Source organism: Capra hircus, chromosome 26, assembly GCF_001704415.2.
Source record: "Capra hircus breed San Clemente chromosome 26, ASM170441v1, whole genome shotgun sequence".
NCBI classification, from domain to species: Eukaryota; Metazoa; Chordata; class Mammalia; order Artiodactyla; family Bovidae; genus Capra; species Capra hircus.
Window position 1 is genome coordinate 5,214,094 of NC_030833.1, and position 22,132 is coordinate 5,236,225.

The window sequence follows — 22,132 nt, forward strand, 5'->3', positions numbered from 1 at the left end:
CTTTGATTCCTAAGGGTTATTTATTTCGTGGTTCATTGCCAAATCTTGTACTCAATTTGGGTTGGACATAATCAGTGCTCTGCACGGTATGGCCCATTCTTTAATGTTACTCCTGTGCACTTTGGGGAACGCCTCTGGAATAAATATCCTAATTATCTCCCCAACCTAGGTCATCAGGAGGACACGCAGCTGAACAGGAGGGAATGATCAGGCAGATCTTCCGATCCTGGCATTTTCTGTTGTTCTTGGCCACAGCGCTGTCGACCGGGAAGATACAAGAAGCTGAGGGGCCTGCAGAGAGGAAGAGGAGCCGGGGGCATGTGGGTTCCACAGTGAATCCTTGGCTGGATTCACAAACCCAGCAGCAGCAGACAGGCTGATGGGGAGACAGTCAGAGGTGATAGAACGAGTGGGCACGACTCCACTTTCGGACCCCCTGGCCTTCCCTTCTAGAAAAAAGTAGCCACCCGCATTACAATGTCCACTGCGCTAGACATCAGCACCCAGCCATTTGCCCTGACCACTGGGGTTAATCCCTGTGCCCTGCGCCAAGTCCCAAGTGCCCCAATCCTGGCCACTCACTCATGCTGCAACAACGCAGAGCATCTCTGCTTAGAGAGGGGGCCACACCCCTTTGGACCCCACAGACAGCCCCTTTTGGGATGGCTGTTCGCTGGCATGATGCTCTCAGGTAAACAACTCAGCCTCCTTCACCACTGAAGCTAAGTACCATCACATGCCAACTCCAGGTTGCAAAGGCACCTAGGCGGCACTTGCGATCCACTTCAGTCATGCATTTAAAAAAAAACAAAACAAAAAAACCCTTTTTGTCTTGTATTGGAGCATACCCACTTAACAATGTGGAAGCCCTCCTAATATTTCTTATGCAAGTTTTGCTATTTAGAAATTAAAATTGAACACGGATGGTAAAGTGTTTAAGGTGCAGCCAGAGGCAGACGAACCTGCCTCGCGTCTCAGCCATGCGGCCTCGTAGGCCAAGAGCACTCTTCACAGACACTGGAAATGGGGTCTCCTCGGGGGCCCGTCACAGCTACACACTGAGCCAGCAGCCCCAGAAGAGGAACCCTGAGGATGCCCCCGAGCTGAGACACTCCTGCAAAGACACCTTCTGGAGCGCTTGGGGCTTTTTCCCTCGGGGCATCCAGGGGACAATTTCAAAGGGGCAATCCGGCATTTCTCCTCCAATGGTTGAGAGAGAGAGAATTCTAAAAGCCCGATCAGTGGCCCTGCCGGGTCAGGGAGGGCAGACACCAACCGGCCATGTTTAAATTTCCGAGGCTCTGAAGCTCAGAAGGTACAGCGTGATGGGGAAGCAAACGTCTCCTTGGGCGGCCAAGGCCCATTTCCTGGCGTTGCTTTAGCTTGAATGTTAAGGCTCTTGCAGCAGCAAGTAAAGGGCCCAGGGAATGAGGGGCTGCACCCTCATCTAGAGAATGCTCAGAATCAAGCCTTTTTATTCTCCAAAGTGGGAAGGAGACGTCAGCTCTTTTCAGGCAGATTTCCGGTTTAAACATAGGTTTTCTCCGCAGGCGTCTCTAAGGGTGGACTGTGCTGGGAACTTGGTAAAGACTGGGCCCCGCTGTTGGCTCGAGCTGTCTGGATCTCAACCTCACCTCCATGAGGGAGACACACGCTCCCAGGATATAGGGACGGCTGAGCAGCTTTCCCCTTTGGAGATACCTTCGAATCTCTAACCCCCAGACGCCAGGCTGGCAACGCCTTGGAACAGCATGGCACAGAAGGATCACGAAATGCTGAACAGGGACGGCTGACTCAGCACCATGATGTGCTGGCAAAATACTGCTGTATCGATGAACAGATCCCCCAGGAGGGTTCACTGTCTTCCCTCTGAGCACCCATAGAACTGAGATGCTGGTGAAACGGAGGCAGAAAGAGGATACAGGTCCTCAGACCGCCCAAGGGTTGCAAAGAGCCCCACGCAAGGGTTCTTTTCCTGACCCTGGACCCGGAGCTGTTCAGGATGCACTGCTGAAAGAGCCAGGTAGGAATCTTGTCTTTCCTGGGGTTCTGAGAGGTTCTTAGGATAATAACAGGGAGAGTTAAGCCCTTCAGATCTCCTGCTGGGAAGAGGCCCAGGGACATCTCTGGCAAAGAAGGAACCTCAGACCATTCACCACTGCACAATGGGCTGTCCCCATCAGTAGCCTCCTTGCTCGAAACTAACATTGGAGAATTAAGCCACACACAAACCATACATGGCATGACACCAGCACAGCACAGACCAAAAGCAATTACGTCCCCAAACTCCTATTCTGGGTGGCGCTAATAGTCTTCAATGGCAGGGACCGGCAACCCACCAGAATGAATCCAGCAATCTTCGACCTGGACTCACGGGTTAGAAAAGGCAATACCCAGTTCATGATCTGAAACCACCCTCTCATTACACCATGATTACATCTCAGTTGGTACCGAGTTGGCTTAGAGGTCATGAGAAGATGATTCTAATAGACTTGCAGGCTCCTGCCCATGAATCCGGAGCTGTGTGGACTTACTTGTTAAGGATTTTCGCTCTCTTAGCACTTGAAAAATTCTCCAGCTGCAAGGACTCTTGAGTGAGGAAGGCGACGGCCAGGTGAAAATAGTTGTTCCACAGCTGTAAACCAAAAAGGGGAGATGCTAAGGCGTAGAACTGATCCATACAGGATCTCAAAAACGCTTCGAGACATTTAGCGTTTGCCCAGCACATGCCTGTGAGATGTTAAAAAGCTGTGTCCTCTACGTGTACATGGCTGACCAGCCACCCACAGTGCGGTTCAGGGCTGAGTGTGGGCTCTGACTGCACGTGCTCAAATCCTAGCAGCTTGGCCACTTACTGAGGCAAATAACCCAATCTTTCTGTGCCTTGGTTTCCACAGATAAAGCGGGAACTTCAACAGTACCTATCTGATAGGGCTGCTGAAGGAAGGATCAAAGGAATAAAGATACCTAAGGCCCCCCCCAGCGGTGCCGAGAGGGTGGTGATGATCATGTAATATGTTTTAGCTCTTATTAACACATTACTGACCAGGGGACTTTTGCAGAAACTAATGCCTGTGGCTATAATACATCTCAGGTCAATAATGTATTAATATTGTATCATGGAGCCCCTTACCTAACAGTATACAGATTTCTATAATTTATCATTTTTATGATACTAAAATATATATATAAACACTAGATGATTGAGAACAACATAAAAACACCCAATAGTTCATATTTCAAGAACAGCTGCTGTTCAATCGCTAATTTACAGAGGTGAAAGTGAAATTGTTAGTCACTCGGTTGTGTCCAGACTCTTTGAGATCCCATGGACTGTAGCCTGCCAGGCTCCTCTGTCCACGGGATTCTCCAGACAAGAATACTGGAGTGGATTGCCATTTCCTTCTCCAGGGGATCTTCCTGGCCCAGGAATCAAACCTGGGTCTCCTGCATTGTAGGCAGATTCTTTACCATCTGAGCCACCAGGGAATCATAAACAAAGGTAATAATTATTGCATCAAGTGAGATGATTATAAAGAGTTAGATAAAAATAAGGTGTTAACAATAACTGGCTATCTTCAGTTGCCAGACGAATGGTGGCAAGTTTCAGGCATGGATGTAGCTAAAGGGTCCATGTGTTTGCTACTCTTCATAAGCGGCATTTCTTCAGGACTAGAGCATCTCACTGGGTTGTCAGGGAACCAGGTAAGTGCTGGTCCCCTTAGCTCACAGATGAGGTTCAGAGACTTGCCCCAAAACACAGAAAACAGAGAACAGAACAAGGTGAGGCAGAACAAGGGTCCCCAGCGGCCCACCCCGGACCTCACAAGCCAGTCTTTCCTGCCTACCAAGGCACTTTCTCTTTTATTTAGGCCCTTTTATTGGGTTGCCAAAATGTTCACTGAAGTTTTTCCATAGGGTGTCACAGAAGAAACCTGAACAAACTTTTTGGCCATCGCAATGTAAGAAACAGGGTGGCTCAAATCAGTAACGTACAAGTTTCTTCTTGTTTTCGGAACTAACACCTGCCCTGACGCCCACCCATCCCCTCGCAATGCCCTTCTCTCAGAGCTCTAGCAGGGATGTCTGGGCCATGTTGGAGTCAGGGTCATCATAAGAGCAGGACCCAGAATGTATTTTAATGCATACCTACTGCTCTTAAAAAAGCATCAACAGAAATACAAATGTGTCTTCTTAAATGCCAGCTTCACTAACTCTCTCTTCCTTCCCTTCATGCACACAGGGCCAGGACGACAGCTGAGCTACAGGTAGCCTGAAACCCCACCTTAGGAGATGTTTAGGGGAACAGAGTAGTTGAACACCCTGAAGGAGGTTCCCTTGTGGACCGCGTGCCTGGAGACTCAGCATGTCCACCTATAAAGCAAGACTGGAACCCACAGGAGATTTCTGTACCCTGGAACTAGGAGGCTGACTACTGCTCACCTCAAAACTCCCCTGGCCACTGCTAGGGGCCCCCAGGAGCTGGGAGCATCTGTGCTGGGGGAGGTGGGGTGATAACTTCTGTGATGTCTCTCTCCCAGGGTGCAGCCTGCATCTATGCCTGGGGGATGTGAGGTGGCCCAAGTGTGGGGTGGTCTGCAAAGCCAGGCCTGTGCTCTGCTGATGTGTGGGGGACAGGACAGCCTGGAAAGAGGGAGGAGCTGTTTAAGGCTGGAGCAGACTAAAGTCACACGGAAACTGAACACACAGGGCAGGGCGGATATGTAGGAGAGGCACAGGGGGTGTTCAGGGCAATGAAACTGGATGCACGTCATTATACATTTGTCCAAACCCGCAGAATGGACAACACATCTCCAGGGAGCCCTGATGCAAAGTAAGCACTCAGGGATTATGATGGGTAAGCGTGGGTGCAGCAGTTGTGTCAAACGCACCATCTGGTGGGGGATGTTGATGGGGGGAGGCTCTGGGTGCTAGAGGCAGGGTGTTTCTGGGAAATCTCTGTACCTTCCTCTTAATTTTGCTGTGAACTTAGAGCTACCCACTCATAAAATACAAAAAATTTAAAAATCACATAAAAATACAAACATTAAAAAAACCTGTCGGGGTTTCCCTTGCAGTCCAGTGGTTAAGAATCTGGGCTTCCACTGCAGGGGGTGTGGGTTTGATCCCTGGTGGGGGAAGTAAGATTCCACATGTTGTGCACTGCAGCCAAAAAAAAAAATAAATAAAACAAAAAACCAACCAACCAAACAAACAAAATCCCTGTAAGCTATGCATGATTTGAGCTGTGACAACTAACAGCATTCACAATGCTGACCTGAGAAGCAACAAGTTCCGTGACTGGGTTAATGGAACTTGAACGTGGCCTGGGGCTGGTGAGCGCTGAGAATGGTGTGAGTGTGGTGGTCTTACTCTAGTTACGTAGGGGAAGGCCTCTGTTTGTATGAAATATATACTACAGATTGGGGGAGGTGACAGGATGCAAGCTGGGAGCTCACTTGGAGAATGTTGAGAATAAGAGCTCTTTGTGCTGTACTTGCTGGAAATGAGAAGCAGGATAGGGAGGAGCAGAGGGAAGCAGAGGGCAGAGTAACAGCCCACAGGGAGGAGTGGTTTAAAGGAGAAAGAAGTGTCTGGGAACACCAGGACATCAAAACATGGAAATGTGCCTTGTGGGAGGACCTGCTGCCTGGAGCACATGTGGAAGCCAGTCTTGGCCGTGCAGCACCCAGGCCTCCCCCTGGGTATGGGAGGATGAGAACCTTCTAGAGTGGAGCAATCAAACCACACCTGTCAAGGGATAAGGGCCCAAAGAGCTCATTGCAGCCAAGATGTTGGGCATGAGGGGAACTTCCAGAGGACCAAATGCATGAAGACATTGCACAGGGTCAGCAACAACCCATAACACACACTCAGCAGCCACACCTGAAACACACAGCCATCGGTATGTGGCTCAGCACCTGACAGGCATGGCCTACCTGGATAAAAGGAGAAAACCTAATGAAGGACAAGAGAAAAGGCATAAATATCCCTGTGTGGGATGGGAAAAAATAAATGCTGCCAAGTATTCTCCCAAATGCTGTTACAATTCTACTACGATCTTTTATGAACTCAACCCAATTAAAATGTAAACAGCATGCTTAGAAAGTTTAACAAGGTGATTCGGAATTTCACATCGAAGAGGAAATGCACAAAAAGTCAAAATAATTTTGCAATAACATCCTAACCAGGAAGACATGGCTCTACTAGCTGGGTATACAACCCATAGTTAATACAACAAAAAATAGAACTGATACACACGTGCATCTGTAATTGTGGGTTTTCTCGGTGGCATTTCAAATCATTGGGAGAGAATAATTTATTCATAAAACCATGTAGGGAAAAGAAAACTCAAACTCCAGCCTCCAGCAGATGGAGATAAACAACAAGGACGGGGAACTACATTACATGGCTTGTAATAATCTATAATGGAAACATGTGAAAAGGAGTCTATATACATAGATATATGAAGAGAGAAATCTATAGAGAGGTATATAAAACTGAATCACTTTGCTGTACACCTGAAGCTAATGCAACACTGTAAAATAACTATACGTTGATTTAAAAAAATGCTTAAGGAAAAGAAATCAGATGAGATGGGTGAAACTGGAGCCAATTATACAGAGTGAAGTAAGCCAGAAAGAAAAACACCAATACAGTATACTAACACATATATATGGAATTTAGGAAGATGGCAATGACGACCCTGTATGCAAGACAGGAAAAAAGACACAGATGTGTATACCAGACTTTTGGACTCAGAGGGAGAGGGAGAGGGTGGGATGATTTGGGAGAATGGGAATTATAACATGTATACTGTCATGTAAGAATTGAATCGCCAGTCCATGTCTGACATAAGGGTGCAGCTTGCTTGGGGCTGGTGCATGGGGATGACCCAGAGAGATGTTGTGGGGAGGGAGGTGGGAGGGGGGTTCATGTTTGGGAACGCATATAAGAATTAAAGATTTTAAAATTTACAAAAAACAAAAAATTAAAAAAAAAAAAGAATCGGGAAAAAAAAAAAGAAATCACAGATAGATTCAATGTTAGAAAGTTTTTTTTTTAAAGTAGAAATACAAAGCTTTATCAGATACCAACTATAAACAAAACAGTTAAATTTATAATCAAAGAAGGATTTGCCAAGCAAAAAAATAAACCTCAAAAAGCCCTTTAAAAGAACTGACAAATTTGACTACAGAAAAATTAAATATTTCTATATGATAAACCTAAACCCATGACTAGACTATATCAAGAATTTCAACTTACAAAAAAATATGACATATAGCACAAGAGAAAAATGAGCCGAGAAAATGGACAGTTCGTACTAGAAATCCTCACAGCCAGTGAGCACTCTCAACCCAACTAGCAATCAGAGAAATATCAACAAAAATAAGAATCAACAATTTTAAAGAAATTGGTATTGGAAAAGATCTAGACAATGATGCTTCGCAGAGAAGGCTGGTGAGACCACAAATTTCTAGAGCATTTGCGGATGGTAATTTATCAGTGTCCATCAAACTTAAAATTTCTTACCATCCAGTCTGGCAATTATGCTTCCAGCAACCAGCAACGTTGCCCTGGATGGCTGTGTCACACTGTTCACAGAAGCAGTGCCTGGAAAGGGGAAAAACTGGAAACAGCCTGCAGGTCATCAGCGCAGGCATGCCTGCACCAACGTTGATGCGTTTACACTGTGGAATAGGACAGAACTGAAAACCAGGACCGCATGACCCCACTCACGCGTAAAGCCAAAAGAATCCTGGTCTTGGCCCAGATACAGCTGACTCTTGGGTGTAAACTACTCGAGTCCACTTACAGGCAGATATTCTTCAGCAGCAAATACTACAGTACTGAACCATCAGTTGTTGGTTGAATTATACTCAGATAAACCACCTTCCCCAACCTTCCCATACTGTTCAAGGGCCAACTGTACATGCTTAAAGAAGCCTCAGAGATAACACACAGCAATTATTCTAAAAGTTAACCAGCAATTGGAAGGAACTCTAGAAAAGAGGGGATATATATATACGCATGGCTTCCTTGGTGGCCAGACTGTAAAGAAACTGCCTGCAGTGTAAGAGACCTGGGTTTGACCCCTGGGTCGGTAAGAGCCCCTGGAGAAGGGAATAACTACTGAGGCCAGGATTCTTGCCTGGAGAATCCCTTGGACAGATGAGTCTGGCAGGCTACAGTCCCATGGGGTCACAAAAAGTTGGACACAACTGAGCAACAAACACTCTCACTTTCTTTTCACATGTGTGTGTGTGTGTATATATATATATGTATGTATATATATATGAAGTGAAGTGAAGTTGTTCAGTCATGTCCGACTCTTTGCGACCCCACGGACTGTAGCCTACCAGGCTCCTCCGTCCATGGGATTTTCCAGGCAAGAGTACTGGAGTGGGGTGCCATTTCCTTCTCAAGGGCATCTTCCCAACCCAGGGATCGAACCCAGGTCTCCTGCATGGCAGGCAGACGCTTTACTGTACTCTAAGTTTAAAAAAATACTATTTGGTAAATACTAAGCAATGAATAAATATTTGTTGACATTAAAAAAAAAAAAGCTACCCAGCAGAGGGAGAAAAAGGTGAAAAAATGGGAAGGGAGCTTTCCTATTTTATTCAATGGATTGACTTACACTGCACAAATATTTCACAAGAATGTATCTGTGTATTAGGACGTGATAACAAACATTAAGCAGAGAAAAAGATAAAAAGTTTTAAACTGAAAAATAGTAATATTTTTAGGTACACAGTACCTGATATATTACTACATACTTATATACTATAATACTGATGAAACATTTTTAATTTAATTAAATGATACAAATGAATTTACTTAAAAAACAGAAACAGATTCAAGCTTTTGAGAATGAGCTTATGGTTGCTGAGGAGAGGATGGGGGGAAGGGAGAGTATGGGATAAATAGGTACACACTGCTGTATTTAAAATGGATAACCAACAAGTACCTACTGTATGCCACACAGGGAACTCTACTCAATGTCACGGGGCAGCCAGGATGGGAGGGGGGTTTGGGGGAGAATGGACACGTTAATCTGTATACCTGAGTCCCTTTGCTGTTTACCTGAAACCATCATAATATTGTTTGTTAATTGGCTACACTCCAGTACAAAATAAAAAGTTAAAAAAATTGAAATTAAAAAAATGATATAAGAAATAAGGGCACAGGCACCTAAGAACTTAATCTAATAACTGAGTATCACATTTAGCTCTAAGTTTTCAGAAGACAAGGCGAACGGGAGAGTAGATGGGTGCCTAATTTTTGTTATCTGTTATTTTTTGTTATCTGTTAACCCAGGAACTCCTTATTGCCAAATTCAGACTTAAATTGAAGAAAGTAGGGAAAACCGCTAGACCATTTAGGTATGATCTAAATCAAATCCCTTATGATTATACAGCGGAAGTGAGAAATAGATTTAAGGGCCTAGATCTGATAGATAGAGTGCCTGATGAACTATGGAATGAGGTTCGTAACATTGTACAGGAGACAGGGATCAAGGCCATCCCATGGAAAAGAAATGCAAAAAAGCAAAACGGCTGTCTGGGGAGGCCTTACAAATAGCTGTGAAAAGAAGAGAAGCAAAAAGCAAAGGAGAAAAGGAAAGATATAAGCATCTGAGTGCAGAGTTCCAGAGAATAGCAAGAAGAGATAAGAAAGCCTTCCTCAGCCATCAATGCAAAGAAATAGAGGAAAAGAACAGAATGGGAAAGACTAGAGATCTCTTCAAGAAAATTAGAGATACCAAGGGAACTTTTCATGCAAAGATGGGCTCGATAAAGGACAGAAATGGTATGGACCTAACAGAAGCTGAAGATATTAAGAAGAGGTGGCAAGAATACACAGAAGAACTGTACAAAAAAGATCTTCACGACCTGGATAATCACGATGGTGTGATCACTCATCTAGAGCCAGACATCCTAGAAAGTGAAGTCAAGTGGGCCTTAGAAAGCATCGCTACTAACAAAGCTAGTGGAGGTGATGGAATTCCAGTTGAGCTATTTCAAATCCTAAAAGATGATGCTGTGAAAGTGCTGCACTCAATACGCCAGCAAATTTGGAAAACTCAGCAGTGGCCACAGGACTGGAAAAGGTCAGTTTTCATTCCAATTCCAAAGAAAGGCAATGCCAAAGAATGCTCAAACTACCACACAATTGCACTCATCTCACACGCTAGTAAAGTAGTGCTCAAAATTCTCCAAGCCAGGCTTCAGCAATATGTGAACCGTGAACTTCCTGATGCTCAAGCTGGTTTTAGAAAAGGCAGAGGAACCAGAGATCAAATTGCCAACATCTACTGGATCATCAAAAAAGCAAGAGAGTTCCAGAAAAACATCTATTTCTGCTTTATTGACTATGCCAAAGCCTTTGACTATGTGGATCACAATAAACTGTGGAAAATTCTGAAAGCGATGGGAATACCAGACCACCTGACCTGCCTCTTGAGAAATCTGTATCAAGTCAGGAAGCAACAGTTAGAACTGGATATGGAACAACAGACTGGTTCCAAATAGGAAAAGGAGTGCGTCAAGGCTGTATATTGTCACCCTGCTTATTTAACTTATATGCAGAGTACATCATGAGAAACGCTGGGCTGGAAGAAAGACAATCTAGAATCAAGATTGCCAGGAGAAATATCAATAACCTCAGATATGCAGATGACACCACCCTTATGGCAGAAAGTGAAGAGGAACTGAAGAGCCTCTTGATGAAAGTGAAAGAGGAGAGTGGAAACGTTGGCTTAAAGTTCAACATTTAGAAAACAAAAATCATGGCATCCAGTCCCATCACTTCATGGGAAACAGATGGGGAAACAGTGGAAACAGTGTCAGACTTTATTTTTTTGGGCTCCAAAATCACTGCAGATGGTGACTGCAGCCATGAAATTAAAAGACGCTTACTCTTTGGAAGAAAAGTTATGACCAACCTACATAGCATATTCAAAAGCAGAGACATTACTCTGCAGACTAAGGTCCATCTAGTCAAGGCTATCATTTTTCCAGCGGTCATGTATGGATGTGCGAGTTGGACTGTGAAGAAGGCTGAGCGCCGAAGAATTGATGCTTTTGAACTGTGGTGTTGGAGAAGACTCTTGAGAGTCCCTTGGACTGCAAGGAGATCCAATCAGTCCATTCTGAAGGAGATTAGCCCTGGGATTTCTTTGGAAGGAATGATGCTAAAGCTGAAACTCTAGTACTTTGGCCACCTCATGTGAAGAGTTGACTCGTTGGAAAAAGACTCTGATGCTGGGAGGGATTGAGGGCAGGAGGAGAAGGGGGCGACAGAGGATGACATGGCTGGATGGCATCACTGACTCGATGGATGTGAGTCTGAGTGAACTTTGGGAGTTGGTGATGGACAGGGAGGCCTGGTGTGCTGCGATTCATGGGGTCACAAAGAGTTGGACAGGACTGAGCGACTGAATGGAACTGAACCCAGGTTTGAGTAGGACCACCCTCTGGGTGTACCTAAAGTAGTTCAGGTTCTTTCTCCATGAACAGTCCTACCCAGGAAACTAAAAACCTGTTTGCACCTAGATGCTTTGATTTGCAAACTTTAGTAAATGAAACTAAATAATAACAACATGAAACTAAATAATAACATGATTAGCAGAAATATACCTGAAATTCAGTGGAAATGAGAGTCCCAAATAATAGATGCATAGTAAGAAATCATGCCAGGCAAAAATCAATTGATCAGTTAAATCACACACACATGCCCACGCATACACACGCAATCCACAAGCACTGGAGGAGGAGGGCCTGGATGGGAGGATCAGCTCACCACAGCCAAGGGCTGTTGAGGGGCTGGGATCTTTTGCCTGCGAAGGGCCACTTCAGGCAGCACAAAGCCGGCAGGGAATATATCAGGGGAAAATTGAGTTCTACGCGCAAGCTGGGCTCAGTGATGCAGACACACGGTGCCTCCCGGGCTGATTCTCATCTCATTAGGATGGCCTGAGACGATCTTGGCAGCCAGGTCGACTGAGACGCGGCCGCCTCCCTGCTCAGAGAGTCCCTAACTTGTCACTCTGATTCAAGACTTTCTCTCTGAAACAGCTCCATCTCCTTCCTCGCTAAATTGAGCAAATACCCCAAAGGCATCATTTTCAATCCTCGCGTTCCAGTAGCACGTATTGTAAATTCCATTTCCACACCTTAAATGGGAAACCGATTAAGTTCTAGGATTAGAAATATAAGATATGGGCTCAGATCAGCAATTTGTTTTAACATGATTTCCCAACAAAGGTTGTGTCTACCCCTTCTCTCACCTGCAGCTCAAAGTTGGCTTGATCCAGAAATTTTTTGTTCAGCATATCTGCATACTGATTAATTGCTCGCAGGAAGACTCTGAAAGATCAAGAGAAAATTACATAATTACACACTTCTGCTCTGGCACCTTTGGAGGTTTGGCATTTCAATTAGCTACAATCTGAGACTGTCTGGCAAGTGAACTCTCTAAGTCCTGTGAAAAGCTACGAAGTTTTGCCAATGCAAAGCCCAGAGAATTATATGCAGATGTTCTTCAAATTAATCAAGGAAACTAGCACACGCAGAAGAAAAGAAACAGACCAAAATAACAGAGTCTGAAAGTAACATATGAAAAATATCACTAAAAAAAATAAAACCTATTTTTTTTTTTAAAAGAAGAGGTACAAATTAAATCTTATTCTCGAGTCACAATATATTAGTGTTGTATTATAAAATTGGTCTTTGCTTAGCTGGCTTTTTCAAGTTAAGCATTCAAAAGTGCTGTTACGATCTGGCTTGGATTGACTTGGTATGTAGACTGGAAAAAAATGCAGAACAATCTGAAAAAGGTGAGAATCATGTTTCATTTGGCAGAAAAAAATGAGGACTAAAGCCTGGAACATAGCATCTCACATTGCTCTGAGACTGCTCAGAAGATGTAAAGGAGGAGCTGGGATACACAGGAGTTTTGCAATAAAGATCAAGTAGTCAGAACTTCAGAAGATTACTGTTACTTAAAGGAAACTTGATTATCCCAACTTAAGGAATTTATCGGTTTTTCTATAGATAGGAAGATGTGAGTCTGGGATCAAGGAAACCATTGCGTTGATCTACACCTCAGCTCTCTGGGGCCAGAGTCCCGTGCTTTCTCATCCTGGGTGACCTCAGGGCTCACCGCCTTGGACAGCTGTAAGGTGATGACTCGACGGGTGCAACATTTCCTTTACTGATGCGGCAGCAACGTGTCTTTTCTATCAACAGGTGAAAAATCATGGAAGCTCAGAAGTATGGCTGACCTCAGTATCATGTGTCCGCCAAATGCTAGCTTTAGTCACTGTTTACTAATTTAAATAAATTTTTTAAAAAAAGCTTTAGTAGATATGATAGTCATTTGACAAGAGTTTCAGCAGGAATTTGAATACATCCATTCACCAATGCAGTACCACTGTGAGCACACAGAACAAAATATCACATCCTTCCATACCCTGACTTTTACTTTTCCGTGATGAAATATGCAACTCAAGGATGTAAGTGACTCAGTGCTCAGCCTTTCACAAGCTTGTTCAGTAGATTTGTCTCATCGCTCTGGAGAGTGTTTACAACAAAGCTTCGTCCACATCCTTCTTTTTAAATGACCCTTCTCCCTCTGCACAAAGGTAGGATGCAAGAGCAGCGAGCATCAGGTCACAGATAATAAACTTCATTATCCTCCCTCTATTTAGACAGCAGGAAGCAGCCACAGAGTGTAAGGGAAATCCAGGTTCCTTACTAGGAACTGACGCTGATAATAGGATCTCCTGAGCTATGCATGCCTGGAGAAGGTCCCCAGCCTGGACAGTCCCAGAGCCACTAAAGGCCAGTTAGCTCGGCAGGACGGGGAGAGGACAGGGCCACCTGGGGCTTTAAGGAGGTCCCCATCACCACCTCCCACCACCACCTCCTGCCCAACACTCGCTGTCATGCAGATTTCTCTGGCACAAGTTCCAAGAAAGAGGATGTGCAGACATCATTTCATTAAGAGACCCATTGGTTGGATCCACGACCAAACAAGTGTGACAAGTGGCCTGTGCTGGTGCTTGCTATCTTCGTGGCTGAAGAAAAACGTAGCCAGAGTTACTAGGATCCTTCCCTGAGGATGTTAAGACAAAATCAAGAAAGTCGGATCGGGTATTGTTAAGTGACTACTCACAGAGGGGCATGGAGATGCTGGCTTGTCTGGGACCAGGAGCATGGCCTGGGCAGCGGTATTCATTAGCCACAGGGTGGCTGGACTCTGCCATTACAGAATGCCCAGGGAAACTGGAAAAATAGCTCTCCTTGATGAATGCTTTAATTTATTGAGTGGGGGTGGCCGTGGGGGGAGCTGAATACAGGGTATTGAAGGATCCTGGTAAATTAATCGAGGAGCAGGACAAAACCACTATATTCAAGATAGAAAAAAAAAGTGAAACTGTTAATTGCTCAGTCATGTCTAACTCTTTGCAACCACATGGACTACAGCCTGCTAGGCTCCTCTGTCTATGGAATCCTCCAGGCAAGAATACCGGAGTGGGTTACCATTCCCTTCTCCAGGGGATCCTCCCCACCCAGGGATGGAACCCCGGTCTCCTGCTTTGCAGGCAGACTTTGCCATCTGAGCCACGAAGGAAGCGTGTATAGACAGGTCGCCTAGCAACCCTAACCAGCCCCCAGTCTTGGGCCTTAGCCCACGTCATGTTCAGCCCTCAAAAGTACAACGCTCCCTGGCCCAGGTGACCCCTGGCAACTGTGCTCAGATAGCATCTGTGGGTGTGCCCTGCGCTGACCCCAGCAACCTGAAGACTGCCTCCTGTGCCAGTGGGGTAAAATGACTTCCTGTCACGGGGCAGGGGGGGTGGGGGCGGTCACACAATACAAAAACACTAGGCTTATGGCCTTGAACGTTTTGTTTTTCTGCTCAACTTTTCCTTCGGCTTCAGAACTTGGCTGTTCACTGGAGTACCCCAGGGCCTTTACAAGGCTTCAGAAAGCCCTTCTCTCCAGCCCTCCATGACAATAACAAGTTCACTTAGACGTGCATTATTATTACAGGGCTAATTATTGTGCCTCAAGATAGCACCCAAAGAGTTGCAATATGCTACTTCTATTTAAGCCCTGGAACAATTTCAGCTAGTTAAATAAAGATATTGCTCAAAATGACTGGGAAAGAAAGAAAAAAAAAAGATGCCACGCTGAAATAATATGAAAGCTGAACAAAAACTTTTTAATGAACTGACAGCTGAGAAAGAGCGGTGCTGAGAGAGATTCTATAATTTAGACTCTGCATACATTTTTTAAAAAGCTAGGACAAAGAAACAAATAACATGGCATATCAGGGCAAAACTGAAGGGATGATCAAACAAGAGCATCATCAATGCTGTCGACAAAGGCGAGCCACTCAGGCTACAGGTATATCAAAGGCCACATCACCTTTACAGAACCATCATTATATCCTACGTTTCACACTTGATGGAATTAAAATCTTAGCGATGCCCCAAGTCCACTTGAAGATAAGTCAACTAACCAGGCAAAAAGAAACATACACAGAGGCTTTTAGGTAAGAATATTTTCTATCTGTTGTAATTCATGAGTTATTTCTGATACATATCAAGCTAAGGGAGACAAATACGAAAATCACATTAGAAGCTTCTGCAGAACAATCTGCTTTCAGTCAGTGATTATGAAAGATATCTCAGCTAAGCCAGGTGATCGCACAGCAGGGAGCCTACTAGTCTGGAGTGAGGGGCTTCAGCCTGGCTCAAGGGAACTGACAAGCAAGTCCTGTCTGTCAGGAGGGGGGTCATGAGGTGGGGAAGGGGTTGTAAGTGGGCTCCGCTCTGCATCCCTGGTGACCCTGTCCACACTGGGCACCGCAGGCATTGCACTCAAGGACAGAAAAGCCCTCCAGTCTGTTCCCGAATGGACCTGTTTATTCACCCCTGGCTGCAATGCCTAATTGACATCTGGCACGTCACAGATGTTCACTAGGTATTAGCCACAGGAAAAGAAGGAAATGATGGATATGGGTGGGCGGACAGACGGATGGGTGGACGGATGGGTGGATGATGCATGGATAAGCTGGCTGACCCACGTCAGAGTGAAACTGTTTACTTCAGACTGGAACGTAAATATAGCCAAAACCCACGGGCTTCCAACTGAGGTCACAGATCTGGTTTCAGGACCTAATGAAGCTCAGGTTCCTGATGTCTCATCACAGAAAGAATTCAGTGAGAGAAAAAGTGATAGGTAAGAAGTAGATTTGTTCAGAGAGAAACACACTCCAGAGACAAGAGTGTGGGCCACCGCAGAGGGTGAGTGCGGTGGCCTTGAAAGTGGCGGGCTTAGTTTTTATGGGCTGGGTAATTTCATAGGCAATTAAGTGGGAGGATTATGCCAACTATTTTGGGGGAGGGGTGAAAATTTTCAGGAACTGGGCCACCACCTAATTTTTGGACTTTTGACAGTGCCTTGGAAGTGTCAAGGCACCCCTAGGTGTGCTCAGCTTGCTGATTGAGGAACCAGGTCCAGCTGAAGTTTAACTTGTCTGCCATCTTGGACCCATTTGATTCTAATTAATTTATATTATGCCCTTGGGCTATGTCATTCTTTTAAAAATTGTGCCCTGCCCCCTTCTTTCCTATTTCAAGAAGGCTCAGGGAGACCAAAATATCTGGTAGCTCCTGACTCTCCCTGTATTCTGAGGTTTCCCTCTGCGGGTTCAGCTCTTAGAGGTTCTTGAAAACCAAATTTTGCAGTAGGCATTGACATTTAATGGCTGGGCATTGTTCCCTCACGCTTCTCTCCACTTCCGGAGTAAGTTCCTGGGCAGAGGGAATCTTGCCTTGTAAAAGGCAAACATCAGGATGCCCCAAAGCATCTGAGAGGACCACTGGCTTCTGTGTGTATTCAGAAATGTTCTGGTCTAAGGATGCATTCATTTATGACTGCACTGAGAGACGTCTCAGAGTCAGCGATACGTCCAGGAACTCCTCGCAGGTAAACACACACGCACACACAGCCTGCTCTCCTGGGGAGAGAGAAGCCACCTTGTGGCAACCTGTTGCTGTTGTTTATTCACTCCGTCGTGTCCAGCTCTTTGTGACCCTGTGGACCATAGCCCACCAGGCTCCTCTGTCCATGGGATTTCTAGGCAAAAAGGAGGAAAGGATGGCTATTTCCTTTGCCCGGGGATCTTCCCGACCCAGGGATGAAAACTGCGTCTCCTGGATTGGCAGGTGGATTCTTCACCACTGAGCCACAGGGAAGCCCAGGAAGGGAACACCAGCCCTGAATCACAACAAGCACAACGTGGGGTCGTCTGGGTTGGTGTTGATGCGCCCCATCCATCATTACTATATGTGAGCAGCAGGACCCAGGGAACGGAGCTCATGTCTGCTCTTTATAATGTTCCCAGCTTTCAGGAACAGGAGAGTCAGACACTTGCAGGAGACAGAGAACTTGGCGAGAGGAGGGCAGGGCGCAGGGCAGACGTGTGTTGCTGCTCCCCTGCCAGAAAAGAGAGACGGGGTGGGGGAATGTGAGCCAAGCAAGTCCTGTCTCATGCCAAGCCACGAGCGCAAAGTCATTTCTAAAAAATGAAGTTAATGGCGTGAGAACTAAATGCTTTCATGGATATTATCCCACAGGATCAAAATGATTAAGAAAAAGGGCAAGCCCATCTTTCACAGAGCTCTTTTCAATCATTTTGAACCTACGAAAGGTTTTATTAAAAATCTAAAAAATTTAAAGGTAAAAAACCAAACACAAGAAATAAATAATGTAGGGAGAGCCAGGGGCAAATCTTACAAAGATTCAGAAGCCCTAAGTTCTAGGTGTACAGTCTCTAGATATTCAAATTATTCAAGGCAATGACTGCAAATTGTCTTGTTAATGGCCCCAAGGAAAGAACTTTATCTCACTCTGCTGGGTAAGTGATTCCTGTCCCCAGAAAGTCAGAGTCACAACCTTCACCAGCCTCCCCACAACATCACTCCTTTTAAACAATCTAGAAACCCTGAGAGACCAAGAACGTTCATTCCCAAAGCTCATACAATTAAAAACGAACAAGGAAACAAAAAGGCCCAGAAGTTTTCCTTGACTTCCTTTCCCTCCACCTGGATATTTAACTACAGTGAGCATTCATTTGCTGGAAACAAAATGCTGTGCTATAATTCCTAGTGGTGTCAAATGTCATCCACACACACACACACACATCCAATTACAATTTTAATCTGATTCTGTTAACTATCATATACCTATCTCTCCACCCATCCATCCATCCATCTGTACATCATCTATCTACCCACCTCTCTCTCTCTCTTACATCCATGTAAACATTTGGTTACCAGGCCTTCAAAAGTTGCTCAGGTTTTTAAGATTCTCCTATTTTCAACCAACACATAAAAGTACTGAACTATGAGCCTTTAAGTTTCCTAGAAATTTGAATCTAAGTGCTTAGGTTGGTTTGTTTGTTGTTTTTCCAACTTTGAGATTAAAGGTAAGGATGATGTATGCCACATGATTCAAAGTCATTTGAGCACTGTGACCTCCCCTGACACTTTACAAAACATTAAGTAGCATCTGGTAAAAAGAGGAGGCAAGCCCTGTGATTTGACTTTGGCATGTGTTGGGGAGAAGGCTGGGCGAGGTAGGGAGAGGCTCTGAGAAGGAGGCAGCTGCTGAGGTTCAAGCGTTCCAACCACAGGCGTTTCCCAGAGGATGCCCCAATGGCCCTGCCTCTCCCCCACGTCCCCTCTGCATCCCAACACAAAAGAGTCCTGATCCCTCCTGAGCTCCATGGGAGACCATCCCCCAAAACTACCTATTGGAAAAAAGTGTGTCCGGAGCCATCACAGTCGCACAGTCCTAAACAACTGTGTGTTAATTGAGAAGAAGGGAACTCAGAAAGCAGAACATAATCAGACACCAATTTAACTCCTGGAAGCTCCTGGCACAGTTACAGCCCCTAAAATGACTTTATTATGACAGGGCTGCAGGCATTTCTGTGTTTCTGTTACCCAGGGTTTGCTGCCAATAAAACAGGAAGAAGAGGGACCTCATTACTGCAGAAGGGGACACATCTATGGCGAGACGCCCCAAGCATCCTGGGCACAAGGCGAAGCCCATGTCTCAACGGCTGAAGCTGTGGGGCTTCTCTTGTTCCTCCTCTGAACTGACTGTAAGTTATATAATGAGATTGTACAGTTCAATCCGAGGGCACTTAAATACCTCTGGCACCCACCCAACAGTCACTCTAGGGGGGAAAAAACTGCATCTTTTAACAAAATGTTTCGCCCGAAGTGGTTGGGAAAAAAGGCAGCAAATGCAAAGTGACAGCGTCTCTCCCTGCAGAACACCGAGGCACGGAGTCGCAGCTGGAAAACTGCCTGAGCGCGGCTTCCGCGTCGCTCAGGAATGCTGGGAAGGAGAGGTCACTTAGGGGGAAGCGAGGGAAGGGATGCAGACTGTGGCTTCAGTCCCGCGCGACGGGTGCCTGCCCCCAGCCAACAAGTCTCCTGGCACCTCCCACAAATATCCCTGGTGCGGGATGTCGGTCATGGGGGACCCAGTGGAGTGGGGAACTCTCTGTAGATTTCATTCAGTTTTGCTGTGAGCCTAAAGCTCCCTTAGAAATAGTCTGTCTAAAAATAACAACAACAATAATAATAATGTGGGAGGGGGTACGAAGTTGGGGAGAAATGAGTCAACCATGCGCAGACGGTAATAGTCGATGAAGCTGAGTGAAGAGTACATGGGTCTCTTTTGCTGTCTACTTTTTAAAAGATATTTATTTGTTTACTTATTTGTCCTAGTTGGAGAAGGGAAAGGCTACCCATTCCAGTATTCTGGCCTGGAGAATTCTTGGGGTCGCAAAGAGTTGGACACGACTGAGCAACTTTCACAGTTGCCTAGCTGCAGCACACAGGATCTCTGATCTTCACTGCAGCGCGCAGTAGGTATCTTTTTAGTTTCAGCACGTGGGATATTTAGTCATGGCGTGCAAAACTCTTCATTTCAGCACGTGGGATCTAGTTCTCTGACCGGGGATCAAACCCGGGCTACCTGCATGAGGAGTTTGGATTCTCAGCCACTGGACCATCAGAGAAGTCCTTGGCTGTCTACTTTTGTATCTGCTGGAAATTTCCCTCCATGCAGTGTAAAAGGAACACAGGTAGTTGCAGGGTTGTACTTGTATCATGCTGACCACGGTGGCTAACCTTCCTAAGGAAGGCAGTACATGATTGTGACCGATTGTGACCTTGTTCTAAGCCCACTGGGAGCATGCTTTCTGCATCTCTGAGCTTTTATTTCCTGGTTTATAAAATATCAGGTAATTCGTACCTCACAAGACTTGTGGCATCAAACAACATGATGTCTGTGAAGTAGCAACACGGTGTGGAGCATGCAAGGTGTTGAGAAGATGCTCAAGCAGCAGAAAGTGAGGGGGGTGGTCCAGTGGGAGAGGAAGCGGAGGGCTGTGGTGGGTGTGGCCACTTTCAGGACGTCTAGCCCTCAGCCCGCAGTGGTTTATGGGCCACAGGCACTGTTTTGGTGGGGACTTAGAGAACACATATCCGGAGCACCAGTGCATTGAGCGTGTCGGACAAGCTGACCCGGGCCCACTGATTTCTGCTCCAGGACACCCCCTCTCCCTCAGCAGGGATGAGACGTTAGGGGGTGCTCCCTGGGGATTCTATGATGCCCGGCCTCGTAGACGGAGCCCGCGTCTCCCAGGGCTGGCCAAGCAGAAAGGTGCAGAGCGAGTTGCAGTTAAGAGTCTAATGGATACTGTGGGCTTATTGATTAGGAAAAGAAACGAAGCAAATCTCAGGCATTCAAGGGTGGTTAACCCTTCGGCTTTTCTGGCCCGGTCCCCACTGTAAAGTCTTCAGGAGCCCCATCACCCGCTGCCCAAGGTGCAAACTCTGTACCCTGGCATCTACAACCTCTCACAGCCCCCACCGACACTTCTAGCCTCCTTCCCAGAAAGTTCTCCTGACACCAGTCTCCACACTGTTTCCCAAGCCACAAAGACTGCAGGCGCCCCTCACCCAAGCCTTCCACTTCCTGCGCATCGCTACCCATCAAGACGCTCCAGGGTCTTTCCTGGAACTCAGTTCTCTGTGCTCATGTGGTCTTCGTTCTCTGCCCAAGATCCCACCAGAGGCAGCAACTGATGCTGTTTCCAAGTTATAAACTGCTGGACTCACAGTAATTCATCATCATCACCCAAAGTGCAGAGTCTCGATAGGGCTCACTCTTGGGGTTGTATGTTCTACGGCTTTGGACAAACATGCAGTGACACCCGGCCCTGCGACAGAATCATACGGAACACAGTCACTGCCCTAAAGACCCTCCGTGCTTGGCCAGCTCACCTCTCCCTCCCGTTGAGCCCCTGGGAGCCACTGATCTTTACCGCTCCATCCTGGCTTTTCCAGGATGGCATACTGTTGACTCCTAGAGGATGTAGCCTTTTCATATTGGCCCCTATTATTTCTAGAATGTTTTCTAAGTTAATTTTCCCCAGGTTTAAAAACCTTAACATTTAAGGCAGTTTACGACAAGGGCTTGAAACACATTCTCTTGTCAAATTCTTTTTCTAACTCGTCTGAGCAACATAAGTGCCTGCCTGAGAGAGTTCAGGGGTCATCACGGCCTCAGAGCTCACCCTGCTCCAAAGCGCCCATTAACACTCAGGAAGCACCCCCTTCCTGATGGTCTGGATGCTTGAGGTGGGTCGCTCCGTGGAAGACAGGGTATTAATACAGATCTCATGGGCTTTTCGGAGAAGGCAATGGCACCTCACTCCAGTACTCTTGCCTGGAAAATCCCATGGATGAAGGAGCCTAGTGGGCTGCAGTTCATGGGGTAACTAAGAGTCAGACATGACTGAGCAACTTCTCTTTTACTTTTCACTTTCATGCATTGGAGAAGGAAGTGGCAACCCACTCCAGTATTCTTGCCTGGAGAATCCCAGGGACAGGGGAGCCTGGTGGGCTGCCGTCTATGGGGTCGCACAGAGTCGGACACCACTGAAGCGACTTAGCAGCAGCAGCATGGGCTTTTCTATAAATAAATTTATATAATAAATAATAATATAATAATAATAATAATAATATAAA

General features: G+C 45.9%; 1 protein-coding gene and 1 non-coding gene across 3 annotated transcripts in view; one reads left to right on the forward strand and one right to left on the reverse strand.

Moving 5' to 3' along the window:
- The window catches only part of DOCK1 (dedicator of cytokinesis 1), a 568,807-nt gene that overhangs the window by 113,591 nt on the left and 433,084 nt on the right, over positions 1-22,132 (reverse strand). For both annotated transcript variants that reach the window (XM_018041175.1, XM_018041176.1), the window contains exons 30-31: positions 12,293-12,371; positions 2,535-2,635 (exon numbers count right to left, since the gene is read on the reverse strand). In XM_018041175.1, coding sequence (XP_017896664.1) covers positions 2,535-2,635; positions 12,293-12,371 — 180 coding nt within the window. The remainder of the gene's footprint in view (positions 1-2,534; positions 2,636-12,292; positions 12,372-22,132) is intronic.
- MIR2284D (microRNA 2284d) lies at positions 3,893-3,953 on the forward strand. Its single transcript, NR_129664.1, has one exon. It is a non-coding gene; the product is annotated as a microRNA 2284d (primary transcript).